The sequence below is a fragment of the Phoca vitulina genome, unplaced genomic scaffold, assembly GCF_004348235.1.
Source record: "Phoca vitulina isolate PV1807 unplaced genomic scaffold, GSC_HSeal_1.0 scaffold18, whole genome shotgun sequence".
In the NCBI taxonomy this organism is placed as follows: domain Eukaryota; kingdom Metazoa; phylum Chordata; class Mammalia; order Carnivora; family Phocidae; genus Phoca; species Phoca vitulina.
The window spans coordinates 35,033,338-35,046,473 of NW_022589721.1; the positions used below are offsets into that span (position 1 = coordinate 35,033,338).

At 62.4% G+C, this 13,136-nt stretch overlaps 1 protein-coding gene across 1 annotated transcript; it reads right to left on the reverse strand.

Moving 5' to 3' along the window:
* Nucleotides 1-134: 134 nt before the first annotated feature.
* On the reverse strand, nt 135-8,045 carry CPSF1 (cleavage and polyadenylation specific factor 1). Its single transcript, XM_032416121.1, has 35 exons — nt 7,997-8,045; nt 7,780-7,860; nt 7,545-7,687; nt 7,379-7,459; nt 7,142-7,293; nt 6,916-7,062; nt 6,662-6,801; nt 6,480-6,590; nt 6,310-6,403; nt 6,135-6,222; nt 5,938-6,060; nt 5,795-5,846; nt 5,394-5,689; nt 5,231-5,320; nt 4,932-5,042; nt 4,720-4,861; nt 4,456-4,634; nt 4,237-4,373; nt 3,976-4,150; nt 3,684-3,890; nt 3,515-3,604; nt 3,280-3,423; nt 3,058-3,210; nt 2,267-2,383; nt 2,097-2,187; nt 1,942-2,026; nt 1,731-1,872; nt 1,494-1,646; nt 1,246-1,422; nt 1,102-1,168; nt 977-1,024; nt 749-904; nt 537-666; nt 320-458; nt 135-240 (listed from the first exon to the last, which is right to left on the reverse strand). The coding sequence occupies exons 1-35, from the start codon at nt 8,043-8,045 to the stop codon at nt 193-195; spliced, it is 4,338 nt and encodes a 1,445-aa protein (XP_032272012.1). The 3' UTR covers nt 135-192.
* Between the last annotated feature and the right edge of the window lie 5,091 nt (nt 8,046-13,136).

The following is a 13,136-nucleotide window of genomic DNA, read 5'->3' on the forward strand; positions in this document are numbered from 1 at the left end:
AGGCCTGGCAGTGCACACGCCCCGAGAGCTGGGGCCTGGAGTTGGGGGCGGGGGGACACCACGGGGCTCTGACCACAGCCCAGCCAGGAGGCCCGACAATGACCACAAGCTCTTCTCAAGTCAAACATCTCTTCCTCGTGTTTTGTACAAAAAGGGGTGGGGGCAGTGCATGGGGTGGGGGCATCCGGGAGCCTAGAAGTGGGCGGTGACGCGGTCAGTCTCCAGCAGGTCGTCCAGGATCTGCAGGGAGAGGGGCTGGTGAGCGGGGGGAAGGCCAGGTGGGAAGCGCTGGGCCACGCGGGGCGGGCCGGGGGCTCACGATGTCAGGGGTGGTGCCGATCTTCTTGGCCAGTTCGCCACGCTCCATGGTGCTCAGGTACAAGTAGCGGTTGAGCAGCTCCCCATCCAGAACGTTCCGCACGGCGTTCTGCAGGATGCGCCGGTCCACATGCAGCATCCTGGGGCGACACGCAGGCTGTGTAGGGCGGCGGGACACGGGGCGGGGGGCGGGATGGGGGCGGGGGACGCACACCCACCGGAAGGCCCTGGGGTTGAGGCCGGCGTGGTGGGGCAGCATGGTGGTCAGCGCGTTCTGCAGCATCAGCAGCCGCCGGTACGTCTTCTCCTGCATGGGCAGCAGGAGCCCGATGCCACCGTCCAGCGTGGCTGCAGGAGGCACCGTGTGAGCGAGGCTGACCGCCCCGCCCCGCCCCGCCCCGCACGCCTGCCCGTCCCGCCCGGGACTCACCGAACCAGGTGATGTGCTTGTTTTCCCACACCACCGACTTCTTGCTCGGTCCCTCCGCGGCGCCGCGGCACGGCGTCCTCCAGAACGTGTTCACGTGGGCACCCACGTGGAAGTCCGCCCGCCGGAGCAGGCGCATGCCCCCGAAGCTCTCTTTGGCTGGGCCAGGGGGAGCTCAAGTCATTGCCTGCCCAGCGCCAGCCCCCGCAGAGGGGAAGAGGGAATACTCACCTTCTGGCAGGTACATGTACACCATGAGGTTGCGGTCACGGTCAGACACTGGGGAGCAGAGCCCAGGGTCAGCCCGGCCACCCCTCAAGTCCCTGAGCCCCGAGACCCCCAGGCCCTGCACTCACCCAGGAAGCCCAGCTGGGCGTTGTCCACCATGAAGTCCACGCTGTACACTTCCAGGGGCTTGGCATCCTGGGGACGGGGGACAGACGTCAAGGTCAGCCCGCGGCCAGCACCCACCCAGCACAGGGTCTAGGCTGCGCGGGTACCCGGGACACGAGGCTCAGCGTCTTGCTCTCCTCCTGGTAGCGCAGCAGGGAGATGCTCTTCATGACGTCCGCCGCCAGGATGAAGTTCTTGACGCTGATCATCTGGTGGATGTAGAGCTGGGTGTCGATGAAGGCCATGCCCGTCAGCTCGCTGGCTCGCAGGCTCCACAGGAAGATCTAGGGGGACAGAAGCAGTGGGTGACAACGGGCAGACACTGGCAGGCCCCGGGGTGAGCGGGAGGGCTCACCTTCTGACCAATGGCGGACACCAGGTGGCCATTGCAGTGGCACAGGGCGGTCACAGGCCCCTTCTGCTCCTTCTCATACAGGACTTTGAACTTGTTCTTGGTCAGGGGCTGGCCCGGCTCAGGCACCACCTCGATCACATCCATGATCAGGATCTGCCGGGGAAGGAGGGTGGGTGACGTGCAGGGAAAGGGCCGGGGCTGCCGGGCACTGCCCACCCCCGCCAGCCGGCCCCTTACCCGCCCTCGGCACGTGACCTCCTCCCCCTGCATGAGGCAGGTCCCGGCAGCCACGTAGCCCTTGAGGCCTGACACCGTCTCCTCGCTGCGCAGCGACACGGTCTTCATGCAGGTCACGTGCTCCCACTCCTCCAGCTCGATCCTGCACGAGGCAGAGTGAGGATGCCGCCTCCTGGCTGGCCGCCAGTCCCCAGCCAGACCCCAGCCTCACCTGGCGTTGGGGATGGCCTCCCAGCTGACCGGGGAGATGAGCTGGATGGAGAAGGCCTCCTGCTGGGGGTGGATGTATCGGTCGTCTGCAAGGACACGGGCTGGTGGTCAGGGTGGGCAGCCTCGCCAGCAAGCCCCACTCTGGGCATCACGCACCTCTCTCGATGGTCTCGAACTCCTTCTCCTCGCCTGTCATGCGCGGGATGCGGGTGCACGGCATGTTGGTGCTGGTGGCAACCGCATACACCTGGGAGAGTGGAGCGCGTCACGGGCGTGCGGGAGGCCACACCCAGAGGGTCCCTGGCCCTAAAAGGACGGGGTCAGACCTTGGACTCCACGTGGTAAGCCACGTAGTGGGCAGTGCAGCGCAGGGGAATCTTCCTGACAGGCCACGGGGCATCGTAGGACAAGTAGGCAGGCAGGACACTGATCCTCAGCTCACCCTGGTGCGTGGGGGACAGGGGCCGGTGAGGCCTGGTATCCGCCAAGGGCAGGGCAGGCAAACCCGGGCTTCCAAGGGCTCCGTGAGGCCAGCCCTCAGCTCTACCGGAACCGGGGTGTGCAAGGGACTGAGACGTGCTGTCCCGTGCTTCACGGCCTTCCCGTCCCTCCTCTCAGGCTCACCCAGGGCTGGGATGCTGGCCACAGACATGGTCTGGGCCCAGAGGAAGCTGGAGGCTGCAGGCGAAAAGTTACCCACACACTGACCAGGCCAGAGTCTGCAGACAGACGAGGGGACCCCTCCTGGCCCCCCGGCTGCTGTCCTTCACCCACAGTTCTAAGAGCATCAGCACCTACAGAGCACTTGCCACATTCTCATCACGAGTCCTCATACTGACCTCACAGATGAGAAAACGGGGCTCAGAGAGGGTGAGCACCCGGCCCAGAGGCACACAGCTCCTGAAGGGCAGAGCAGTGACTGGAACTGGCCCCGCAAACAGGCGCCCTCAGGGGCTGCAGCCGCCACGCCCGCCTGCCCTGTCCCCCAAGCCTTCCCAGTGTCTCACCTCTTTGACCTTGGCCTTGTCCACCTGCTAGACACCCCGCAGGGTCCCCAGCGCCTCCTCCTGACACAGGCAGGGCAACACGGGGCACGTGAGCCTTGGGGTCTCCCTACCTGTCTGTTGAAATACAGGAAGCCACGGGGACAGTTGACGTTGTGGAATGGGGCAAAGGAGTCAATGGGACCGTCGATGCCCATGGGGTGCAGCCGCAGGGCCCCCCGGCCAGTCACCAAGAGCCAGTGAGGCGAGGGGCCACAGATGAACACCTGAGGGCAGGCACTGTGAGCTGAGGCCCCATCTGCCCCACCCCGGCCCCCCCAGAGCCGCCTGCCTACCCCCGAATAGCCATAGATGTCCTCGAAGTACCGGAACCGGGCCACGCGGCCCCGGGCCCCAGCCCCCTCCTCGGCACCGCTGCCTTCTGCTTTCTTCTTGGACGGCTTTGGCTTCTTCTCACGGAAGTTGATGTTGTGAGGGACCTGGAGGGGGTGGTGCGCCATGAGGGCCGGGTCGTGCCCCCCAACCCCGTTCCACATCCACCCCACGCCCGGCTCAGCCCCATCACTGCACCTTCTTGAAACGGACTTTGAGGTTTCCCTGGCCGAGCTGGGAGTCGTGCGGGAAGGCCTCATAGATGAGCAGTTCCTGGTCCACGTGCACCTGGGGGGCAGTGCAGGGTCACCAGGGAAGTGGGGGCACCCGGCCAGGCCGCCGCGGGGAACAAAGGGTCCACACTCACCAGCAGGTAGGGCCTGCTCTGGCGGCTCCCCAGGGCCACCAGCAGCACCTCCTTGACAAGGGGCAGCTCCCCCTGGCGCGTGGCCTCCTCCTTTCGGGCCTCGCCCTGCGTGGTGGGCTGACCAAAGGAGCTGTCCACCAGGACCCGCTGCCCCACGGGAAAGTTCTTCACCAGGAACACCAGCCGCCAGTCGGGGAGCTGGTATATCTGTGTGGGGAGTGGGGTTAGCGGCCACAGGAGGCCACAGGAAGCCGGGGACAGGGAGCTGCACCGGGCACAGGGCCCCACGCACCTCCATGGTTCCGTTTTCCCGCACCAGCAGGCACCAGTGGGTGGGCTCGGCCCGGAACGGGGTGGGGTCCCGGTCCGCAGGGGGCTGGCTGTTCCTGCGGGCCTCCTCCTTGCTGGGGCTGAAGAGGGAGCCCGAGTCCCCGTACAGCATCTCCTCCTCATCATCCACGGTGGGGCTAGAGGCCAGGGCCGGCACACAAGTCACGTGGGGCCTGCCACAGGCCCCCTGGCCCCAGCCTGTGCCCTGACTGCCCCCACGTACCTGGTTTCCGAGCCCTGGCCCTCGGCCTCGGAGCCACTGCGGCCCCCCAGCTCATCGCGGGCCCCGCCCAGGCGGCTCTCAGTAGTGAACATGCCGCTGACATCTCGGTACACGCACAGCGTGATCACCTTGGACTGCTACAGGGACAGGGACGGGCTCAGCACGGGGCGGGGGGGAAGGGGGAGGGTCAGCAGGCTGCGGGCACGGCCGGGTGCTCACATGGTGCAGCGGGGGCTTGTGCAGCGCCAGGCGGTGGTGACGGCCCCCATACGAGTCGCTCTTGAGCAGGAACATGGTGACATGGCCCTCAGCGCTCATAATGACCACGTAGGGGTCGGCCACGGCACACTGCACGATGGGGGAGCCCAGGTCCACGGGGATGAAGTGTAGCTGGTTCACTGTGGGCACAGGACGGTCAGCACTGGGTGGTCAGCACCCACCACCCTTGCCCGGCCACCCGGCCGCCCGGCCGCCCAAGCCCACCTCCTTCCAGCAAGCGGATGCCGAGTGGCGACACCTGCACGATGTAGCGATTGTCCCCAATGTTGCCAGCAAAGACCGTGGGGCCCTGTGTGGCAAAGCCACTGGTGTCCAGCTCCATGATCTCCTGCCCCGTCTGCAGGATCTGCAGGCGATGGGAGAGTGAGGCACACCCACGGCGGGACCCCCCCGGCTGCCGGGCCCCCGCCCCTTACCATGGTGGAGTCTTCCCGGCTCAGGATAAGGAAGCCGTGTCTTCGTCCATCGTCGTCGGCCTCGAGGGCGCTGGGCTCCTGCTCTGCCCCCTCCCCCTTGGTGGTCTCCTCCTGTGACAGCAGGAAGAGCAGTGATGACACCACCCAGCCGGGGGTGCCTGCCCCAAACAGCCCGGCCGAGCCCTGTCCTGGGCCCCACCACCTCCAGGCCACCCCCAAGCTCGGGCTGAGCCCACATGGAGGGCAGCACTGGTCACCGCCCCACTCGGGGCCTCCTGGCCAGCCTAGGCTCCACCTACTTGCTCCTTTCGCACGGGGGCAATGACTGTCCACATGTCGTAGCAGCCGGGAAGTTCAAAGGTCGTCACCACCTGGGGCCGGATGCTCTTCTGGAATGACAATGGGGGTGTCTGTCCACCCAGGTCCCACCAGGAGGCACCCCCGTCCCCCACCCCCACGTACCTGGAGCACTGACAGGGCCCCATTCTTCCCATAGCCGGAGCACACCACGATCTCCAGGTCTGGCTCGGGGCTGTTCTGAAACTGCCCAGGTCTGAGAGTAAGGGCAGGCCCCCGCGGCCCCCCCCCCCCCCCCCCCCCGCCCCGGGCTGAGAGGCAGGGGGGGGGCCCCCCCCCCCCCCCCGCCCCGGGCCCCAACCTCACCTCAAAAGAGTAAGTGGCTAGCTGCGTGCCTGACTGGGCCTCGCTGCCGTATACTTCAATCTCGTCCACCTCGTCCTGCGGCACCGACTTGCCCCCTGCGGCAGACACAGACCCCGTGAGCCCACCCCGGCTGCCCGGACCCCAGGCCTAACCCGACCAGCCCCTGCCTGCCCCCTCCGGCCCCGGTTCTCCGTCCTCACCTGACCAGCCCACTGTGGAGTCCACTCGCTTCTTCTTCGAAGGAGGCTCTTCCTGGGGGGAGGGGCGGGGGGGGCAGTGAGCAGCCCTCCGAGGCAGCCCCCCGCACGAGGGGCTCATGTCCCAACAGGCCCCAGGCACCCACCTTGTCGGCAGCCTCTCGGACGGCACTAGCTGGGGGCTCCTGCAGCTTCTCCGTGTACTTGAGGAGGAGCGAGTTGCCCAGGCGAGAGCCGAGGAACAGGTACCCAGGCTCCATGGTGACCATCTGAAGACGGTGGGTGCTGAGGGTCAGCCAGGCCCACCCCCAGGGCCGCTCCCCCCACCCCTCCTTCAACTCACGCTGGTGGTGAGGACGCTGGCGGCGGCCTTGTCGAAGTGGAAGGCGCGGACGCTGCGCATGCCGTCAGTGATGAGGGTCAGCACGTAGCTGCGGGAGGGGGAGCGCTGAGCTGGGGGCGAGGCCGGGGGGCAAGGGCGGGAGGGTGTGGGGCTCACCGAAGGGGGGGAGACGCACATCTCACCGCCCTTGAGGGAGATGACCATCTTGTCGTAGGAGATGAACGCCGCCTGTGCGCAGTCGAGGGTGATCCTCACGCCCTCCTGGGTGCCTGCGCGGGACACGGTCAGCCCCACGGCGCCCACCGCCCCCGCCCCCGGCCCTGGGCCCGCCCGCCCCACACTCACGAAGGGGAAAGGCAGTGGTGCCGGCGGTGAGGCCGTTGAGAGCCACACCGTACGGGGGGACGCTCTGGTTCAGGTACAGCAGCGAGTTGACCGCGAAGACCACCACCCCACCTGGAGAGGGACAGGCTGGTGGGCGGGGCTCCGCAGCCTCGCACTCGGCCCCCCACCCCCACGGCCCTCACCTATGGGCTTGGGCACCGCGAGGGCCTGGGTGCAGTCAAAGGGGAGGCTGGTGAGGGACCAGATGACCGGGTGGACCTTCTGTGTGATGTTCAGGGAAATGGCCACGATGGAGCAGGTGTCCTGCCGCACAGCCACCCGTCTGGGGACAGACAGGTAGGTCAACCAGGGCTGGGTGGCCTGGTCCCTCCCCCCTGCCCCGCCGGAGCCCCAGCCCAGGCCTTGGCAGCTTCAGCCCACGGCACCGGGGCCTCACCCCGGCCAGGTCTGGTTGGGCTCGAAGAGGATGAGCAGGGTGGGCTCATAGTAGCCATGCAGGAACTGCAGGTCCACGATGTTGAGCAGCTTCTCGTCCAAGCCCCGCACGTCGATGATGTAGCTGGGCAGGAAGCTGGACCTCTGCCTGGGGGCAACAGGCTTCAGTGGGCAGAGGAAGCAGGGAACTCCGGCTCAGAGAGCCCCTCCCCTGCCGCAGTACTCACCCCTCCCCCATTAGCCCCTCGTGCTCCTCGGCCAAGCTCTCCCTGCGGAAGGGCAGCACCACCAGGCGCGTGCCGTAGATGAGCATGGCTGCACAGCGTCCGTCGGGGTCCACCCGCACCCGCGGCGTGTGCACGTTCTGCACAAACCCATCCTGGGGGCAGAGGGCATCATTAGGCAGGCCTGGAGATGGGAGGCCCAAGGGGAGCGGGGGGGCTGGGGGCGTGGCCTGGCCCTACCCGCAGCTCGGGCTCCTCAAAGTAGTGCAGAGACAGGGTCTTCAGGTCGTGGGTGCCTGGGTCATACTCCACCACCGACAGCTGGAAGGCAGCAGGTCAGAGCTGGGGCCCACCCACGGCCCGGCAGGCCCCCCCACTGACTCCCACCTCCAGGCCCATCGCCTACCTTGGCGTCCTTAAAGCTCAGGAGCAGGGCATCCCGCTTGGCACCCACCAGCTGCACACTGGCCATAGACATGACGTTGCCGAAGAAGGAGAAGGAAGCCACCAGCTCCAGCTTCTCCCGGTGTTCCCGGTGGGCCTTTCCCTCTGGGGAACAGGCCGGTGGGTCCAGGTTTGGGCCCATACTCCAGCCCCCACAGTCCCAGGCCCATGGCCAGGGCAGCCACCCTTGTGCTCACCTGTGCTCCTGTCATTCTTGGTTGGTGCCTGGGAGGAGAAGAGGAAGGTGAGCAGGGAAGCCACACACCTGGCCGCCCCACCTCACGGGGGGACAAGGAGAAAAGACCCTGCAGGGCCAACCCCGCCCAAACCCTCACCGCGGTGCAGACCACGCTTCCAGGACTTCTAGAGACAGCTGTGCACAGCCCAACCCAACGCACACAAACACGCTCGCACCCCGGGTCCCCAGCGTGGCCACAGGGCTTCTCAGAAAGCCCCCGCTCATGGCTTCCCCAACAGTCCACTCACTAGCGCGCACGGGCAGGGAGGGGGCGCAGGGGGGCAGAGGGAGAGAGAATCTCAAGCAGACTCCGCACTGAGCACAGAGCCGACATGGGGCTCAATCTCACTACCCTGAGATCATGACCTGAGCCGAAATCAGGAGTCGGACACTCAACCGACTGAGCCTCCCAGGTGCCCCATAAGTTTTAATAATGAGAAAAAAGATCATTTTTATTTTATTTTATTTTTTTTTAAGATTTTATTTATTTTTTGACAGAGAGAGACACAGCGAGAGAGGGAACACAAGCAGGGGGAGTGGGAGAGGGAGAAGCAGGCTTCCCGCTGAGCAGGGAGCCCGATGCGGGGCTCGATCCCAGGACGCTGGGATCATGACCTGAGCCGAAGGCAGACGCTTAACGACTGAGCCACCCAGGTACCCCAAAAAGATCATTTTTAATAATATACTTGCGCTATGGGGAAAACATCCTGAAAAGAGCTGCTTGAGAAAAGCCATATAATTAACTCATTACAGAAAAAGCATTTTATACATCCAATATCTACTTCACAACAACCACGGAAACTCCAGAGCCAGAGGACTTCACCAGGAAATTCTACCAGATGTTTCAGAAATGATGACTAACTTAAAAAACACCAAAGAAAACCAAAATGAAACAAAAAATCCCACTAGTCCCAGGCTGACGGCACCTCAGGAGCTGTAGGCCCCCGACACCGATCGTGCACGTGGGACAGGAAGTCGAAGCCGACAACTCGCGGTGTCTGCAAATGAGCCGGCGACGTGTGAAGAGGGTACGACATCACAACCAAACCGAGTCACTCCAGGAATGCAAAATTAGTTTAGCACAAGAACACCCACATTACCAAGGCTAAGGAGAAAAATATATTGTTTCGATAGATACAAAAAAGCATAGGATAGGGGCACCTGGGTGGCTCAGGTCATGGTCCCAGGGTCCTGGGATCGAGCCCCGCATCGGGCTCCCTGCTCAGCGGGGAGTCTGCTTCTCCCTCTGCCGCTCCCCCTGCTTGTGTGCTCTCTGTTAAATAAATAAATATCTTTAAAAAAAAAGAAAGAGAAAAAGAAGAAAGTGGAGGTCACAACATTGATGTTGGAGAAACCAGATCTTAAGGCAAAAAGTACTGGAGATAAAATGGGACATTTCATGACAAAAATGTCAGTTCAAAAGTAAAACATTATTCTAAATTTGTCCTCTATACACTTAATAACACAGCTTTAAAATATGCACGTACACACAAAAAATTCTCGATAGTCCTATAAGGGCAAGTGTCCTACCTTGTTCGTCTTTAAAGTTACTGGGGATATGCTTCATTTTGGGCTCTTCCATGTAAATTTGAGAATCAGATTATTAAATCTAATGGGAAACCTACTGCAACTGTGAAAGACCCGAGGAGAGTGGACATCTCTACAATATTGAAATTTTCCATCCATAACCATGATCTATTTTCTATTTACTTGGGATTTCCATTAATTTCAATGAAGGGCTATGTATTTTTCCTCCCAAAGGTCACAGGGCCTTTCCCACTGCCCAGCTGCCCCAGGCCACACAGTTTCTCTGCTCTGCAAACAGCACACCCTGCCTCTGACTGAGCTGCCCTTGCTGCCCACCTCACCCAGAGGACTGGGTCCCAGGCACACTGCCCAGCCCCCACACATCCCCACCTGCTTCGTGCTCTATGCTTTCCCCACTCCTGTCACCAGAGGTGAGCTGTTCCCTACTGCAGCCACCCGCACGGGATTCCACGGGGCGGATTCAAGACAGCCTCAAGACGGGGCCCGTCACCCCTCTCCTGGGTCGGAACCGCTGGCGTGCGCCCAGCGCCTGGCCTTGTGAGGACTGGCAGCTTTCCCCTTCGTCTCCAGAGCTGCCACATAAGAAGCCCAACTACTTCGAGGCCACCATGCTGCCAGGAAAATCAAGCCAGCCACGTGGGGAGAGGAGGGGAAAGGGATGGAGAGACGCCACCCAGCTGAAGCCCAGGCCTCCCAGAGCACAGGCCAGGGACCTCCTCGGTCCATGGGGTGCCTGTCCAAACTCCCAAAACACTCACAGACGCACGCACCCACAACACCAGGCTGCTGTTCTAGCAGGACCAGGCCGACCCCGAACGCCCCCCAGCTGCCCCCATCAGCTCCATCTCCCGCCCCACATATTTCCTCTGACTCGAGAGTTGGCCAACTTTCCTACAATGAGCCAAAGAGCAAATAACTGACTTCAGCTCAGCAGCCACATGCAGTCTGTTTGGAATTCTTACAACTCTCTGAAGATGTCCAAAGCCCCCTGGATTTCGGTGGGCTGGGAGGGGTTGTGGCCGCGCTGGTGAACCCCCTCTGCTGTGCACCAGCTGCTACCATGCTCACATCTTTTAAGAATCCTGTTTTCCCGCCAGTTACCGCTCCATCTCTTTGATTCCCTTGGCACAAGTCTTTCTGGAGATGTTCACCGTTACTCGTTCTCTTTCTCCGGTGGGCTCTCAACCCTGCAGGCCCCCGTCCCCAGCCCCCAGTCAAGAGTCACCAGGGCCTCCAGGTCTTGTGCCTCACCTGAGGCTCAGCAGCCTGGGACACAGCGTCAGGCCCCCAGTTTGCTGCCTTCCCTGGATCTGGGCTCTCCTTCCGCCTCCCTGGCCATGCTCCCTACGACTCTTCTTGGCCTCTTCCCTTCTTCCCAACGTCTCAACGCTGGGGCACCCCATGCCCCAGGCGGCCATCTTCTGGGTGATCCCAACCAGCTTCAGAGTCTAAAGAGCCCAACTCCAGCTCCGGACCCTGCTCCTCAACACAACTCCTGTCCGCAGCTCTCCCTCAACCTCACAGTGGGCTGTGGAGTCAGCACCATGGTTAAGTCTGTGGCGGCTGGAGTCCAAGACCGCCTCCCAGAATTCACGCCCGGTGCGGCCGCGCACACTGGGCCAGGGCTGGTCCAGATGAGCTGTACCAGGTGGCAGAAGTGGTAGTGAGCCATGTCCACCTCAGCTGAGGAAGACACCGTGGCTTCTTGGTGACTTGTTCTTTCTCACTCAGCCTCCTTCCAACAGTGGTGTGAGTGAGAAGCAGAAACTCCAACCCCGACAGAGCCTTCGGAGGGTGGCAGCCCCGCCAACCTCGAACTGCAACCTCCTGAGAGCCTGTGCAGAGCCACCCCACTAAACCACTCCTGGCTTCCTGACCCTCAGAAACTGGGAGATATATCTATTGTTTAAGCCTCTAAGTTTTGGGACGCATGCCTGGGTGGCTCAGTCAGTCAAACGCCTGCTTTGGGCTCAGGTCATGATCCCAGGGTCCTGGGATCGAGCCCCGCATCGGGCTCCCTGCTTCTCCCTCTCCCTCTGCCCCCACCCTGTTCATTCTCTCTCTCTGACAAATAAAATTTAAAAAAGAATCTTTAAGAAAAAAAGCTTCTAAGTTTTGGGGTACCTTGTCATGCAGCAACAAAGTAACTAATATGATGTCCAAAAAGGAGCTCCTACTCCCATTCCCCTGTTCCACCTTCTCCATATCAGGTCACAGCAACTCCACCCCTCCTGGCTACTCAGACCCAAACCGGGCCCCAGCAAAACCTTGGCTCCTCCTGCCTTCACGTCCCCCATCCTGTCCATCCTGAACTGGACTGCCTCCCACCACCTCCACGGCCTGATGCTCCTGACTGGTCTCCCTTCAGGCCCCCCCCCACCTCCCTGCCGCTTCTTCCACACAGCAGCCAGAGTGACTGACCCTTGTGAAACTAAGTCAGGTCACTCCTTGACTTCACCCCTGAGTTAGTGCTCAATCCCTACAAACCTAAAAGGTCGCCAGGCTGATACCTGGGCCCCACCTCGTCACCCCTCTGACCTTCTGTCCTCTCCTCCCCCCCCTTTTTTTTTTAAGTAATCTCTACGATCAACGTGGGGCTTGAATCCACGACCCCAGATCCAGAGTCGCATGCTTTTCGGACTGAGACAGCCAGAAGCCCCTCCTCACTCCCCTCTTCCTCAGGGCCTGTTGGCTGATCCTTCCTTTTTTTTTTTTTTTTTGAAAGAGAGAAAAAGGGAGAGAGAGAGAGAGTGGGTGCTGGGGAGGGGCAGAGGGAGAGAATCCCGAGCAGACTCCATACCCAGCACGGAGCCCGACAACGTGGGGCTCCATCTCACAACCCTGAGATCACGACCTGAGCGGAGACCAAGAGTCTGGATGCTCCGCCGACTGAGCCACCCGGGCAGCCCCCTCTTGGCTGGTTCCTGAGCAGCAGCCCCAAGCGCCCTAACACCTTCGCCTGGAAGCTTCACCCGACACCCGCAAGCCTCTCTCCGGCACCTCGTCCTTGCCTGCTCAAAACTCAACTTTGCGCGGAGGCAAAACCCACCACCCCTCCTGCTCCCCACCCCCCCATTCCGCTCTGCGGGATTCCAGGCACTCCATCACTGGCTGTGTCTGGTCTGTCACCCCGGGGACAGCGGCCCCGCGAGCGCAGGTCTCCCTGCCGGCAGCGCTCGGCAGCATCTCCTCAGAGGCCTCTGCGCACACACGCGTCTGTGGAGAAAACGAGCGAGCGAACGCCAGTGCTCACGGCGGACGGTGAGCTGCCGATGTCTCCTCAGTCCCCCGGTGTCAGAGGAGCAGCCTTACAGGAGACAGGCCTGAGGACGCCGCGTGCTCAGCGCGCACAGCGGGGACGCCCTCGGACAGCGTGGAGCCCGACCCGGTCATTTAAGTCATCGCCACACCCAACGTGGGGCTCAAACTCACACCCGAGACCGAGTCTCCTGCTCTTCCGAATGAACCAGCCAGGCGCCACTTTTATTTGCAAGACCTCTTTCTCAGCTTTGACCGAAACTTTGACAAAAGCCAAATACCTCAAAACTGCCATTATCACAAAAGCTTAAGCTCGGCTTTTTTTCACGGCACCTACTCAGTCACAAAGCTCTCGCTGTAAGACGCCGACTCTTCCTGTTCTGCTTTATCGTGCGTTATTCGTCCAGCAGCCCACACGGTTAACGCAAACACACGGCGTCCCGAAGTCGGCGCCCCCGGCCCCGCGCCCCCCGCCGCGGCCCCCCGCTCCCCCCGCGGCACGCCCCCCCC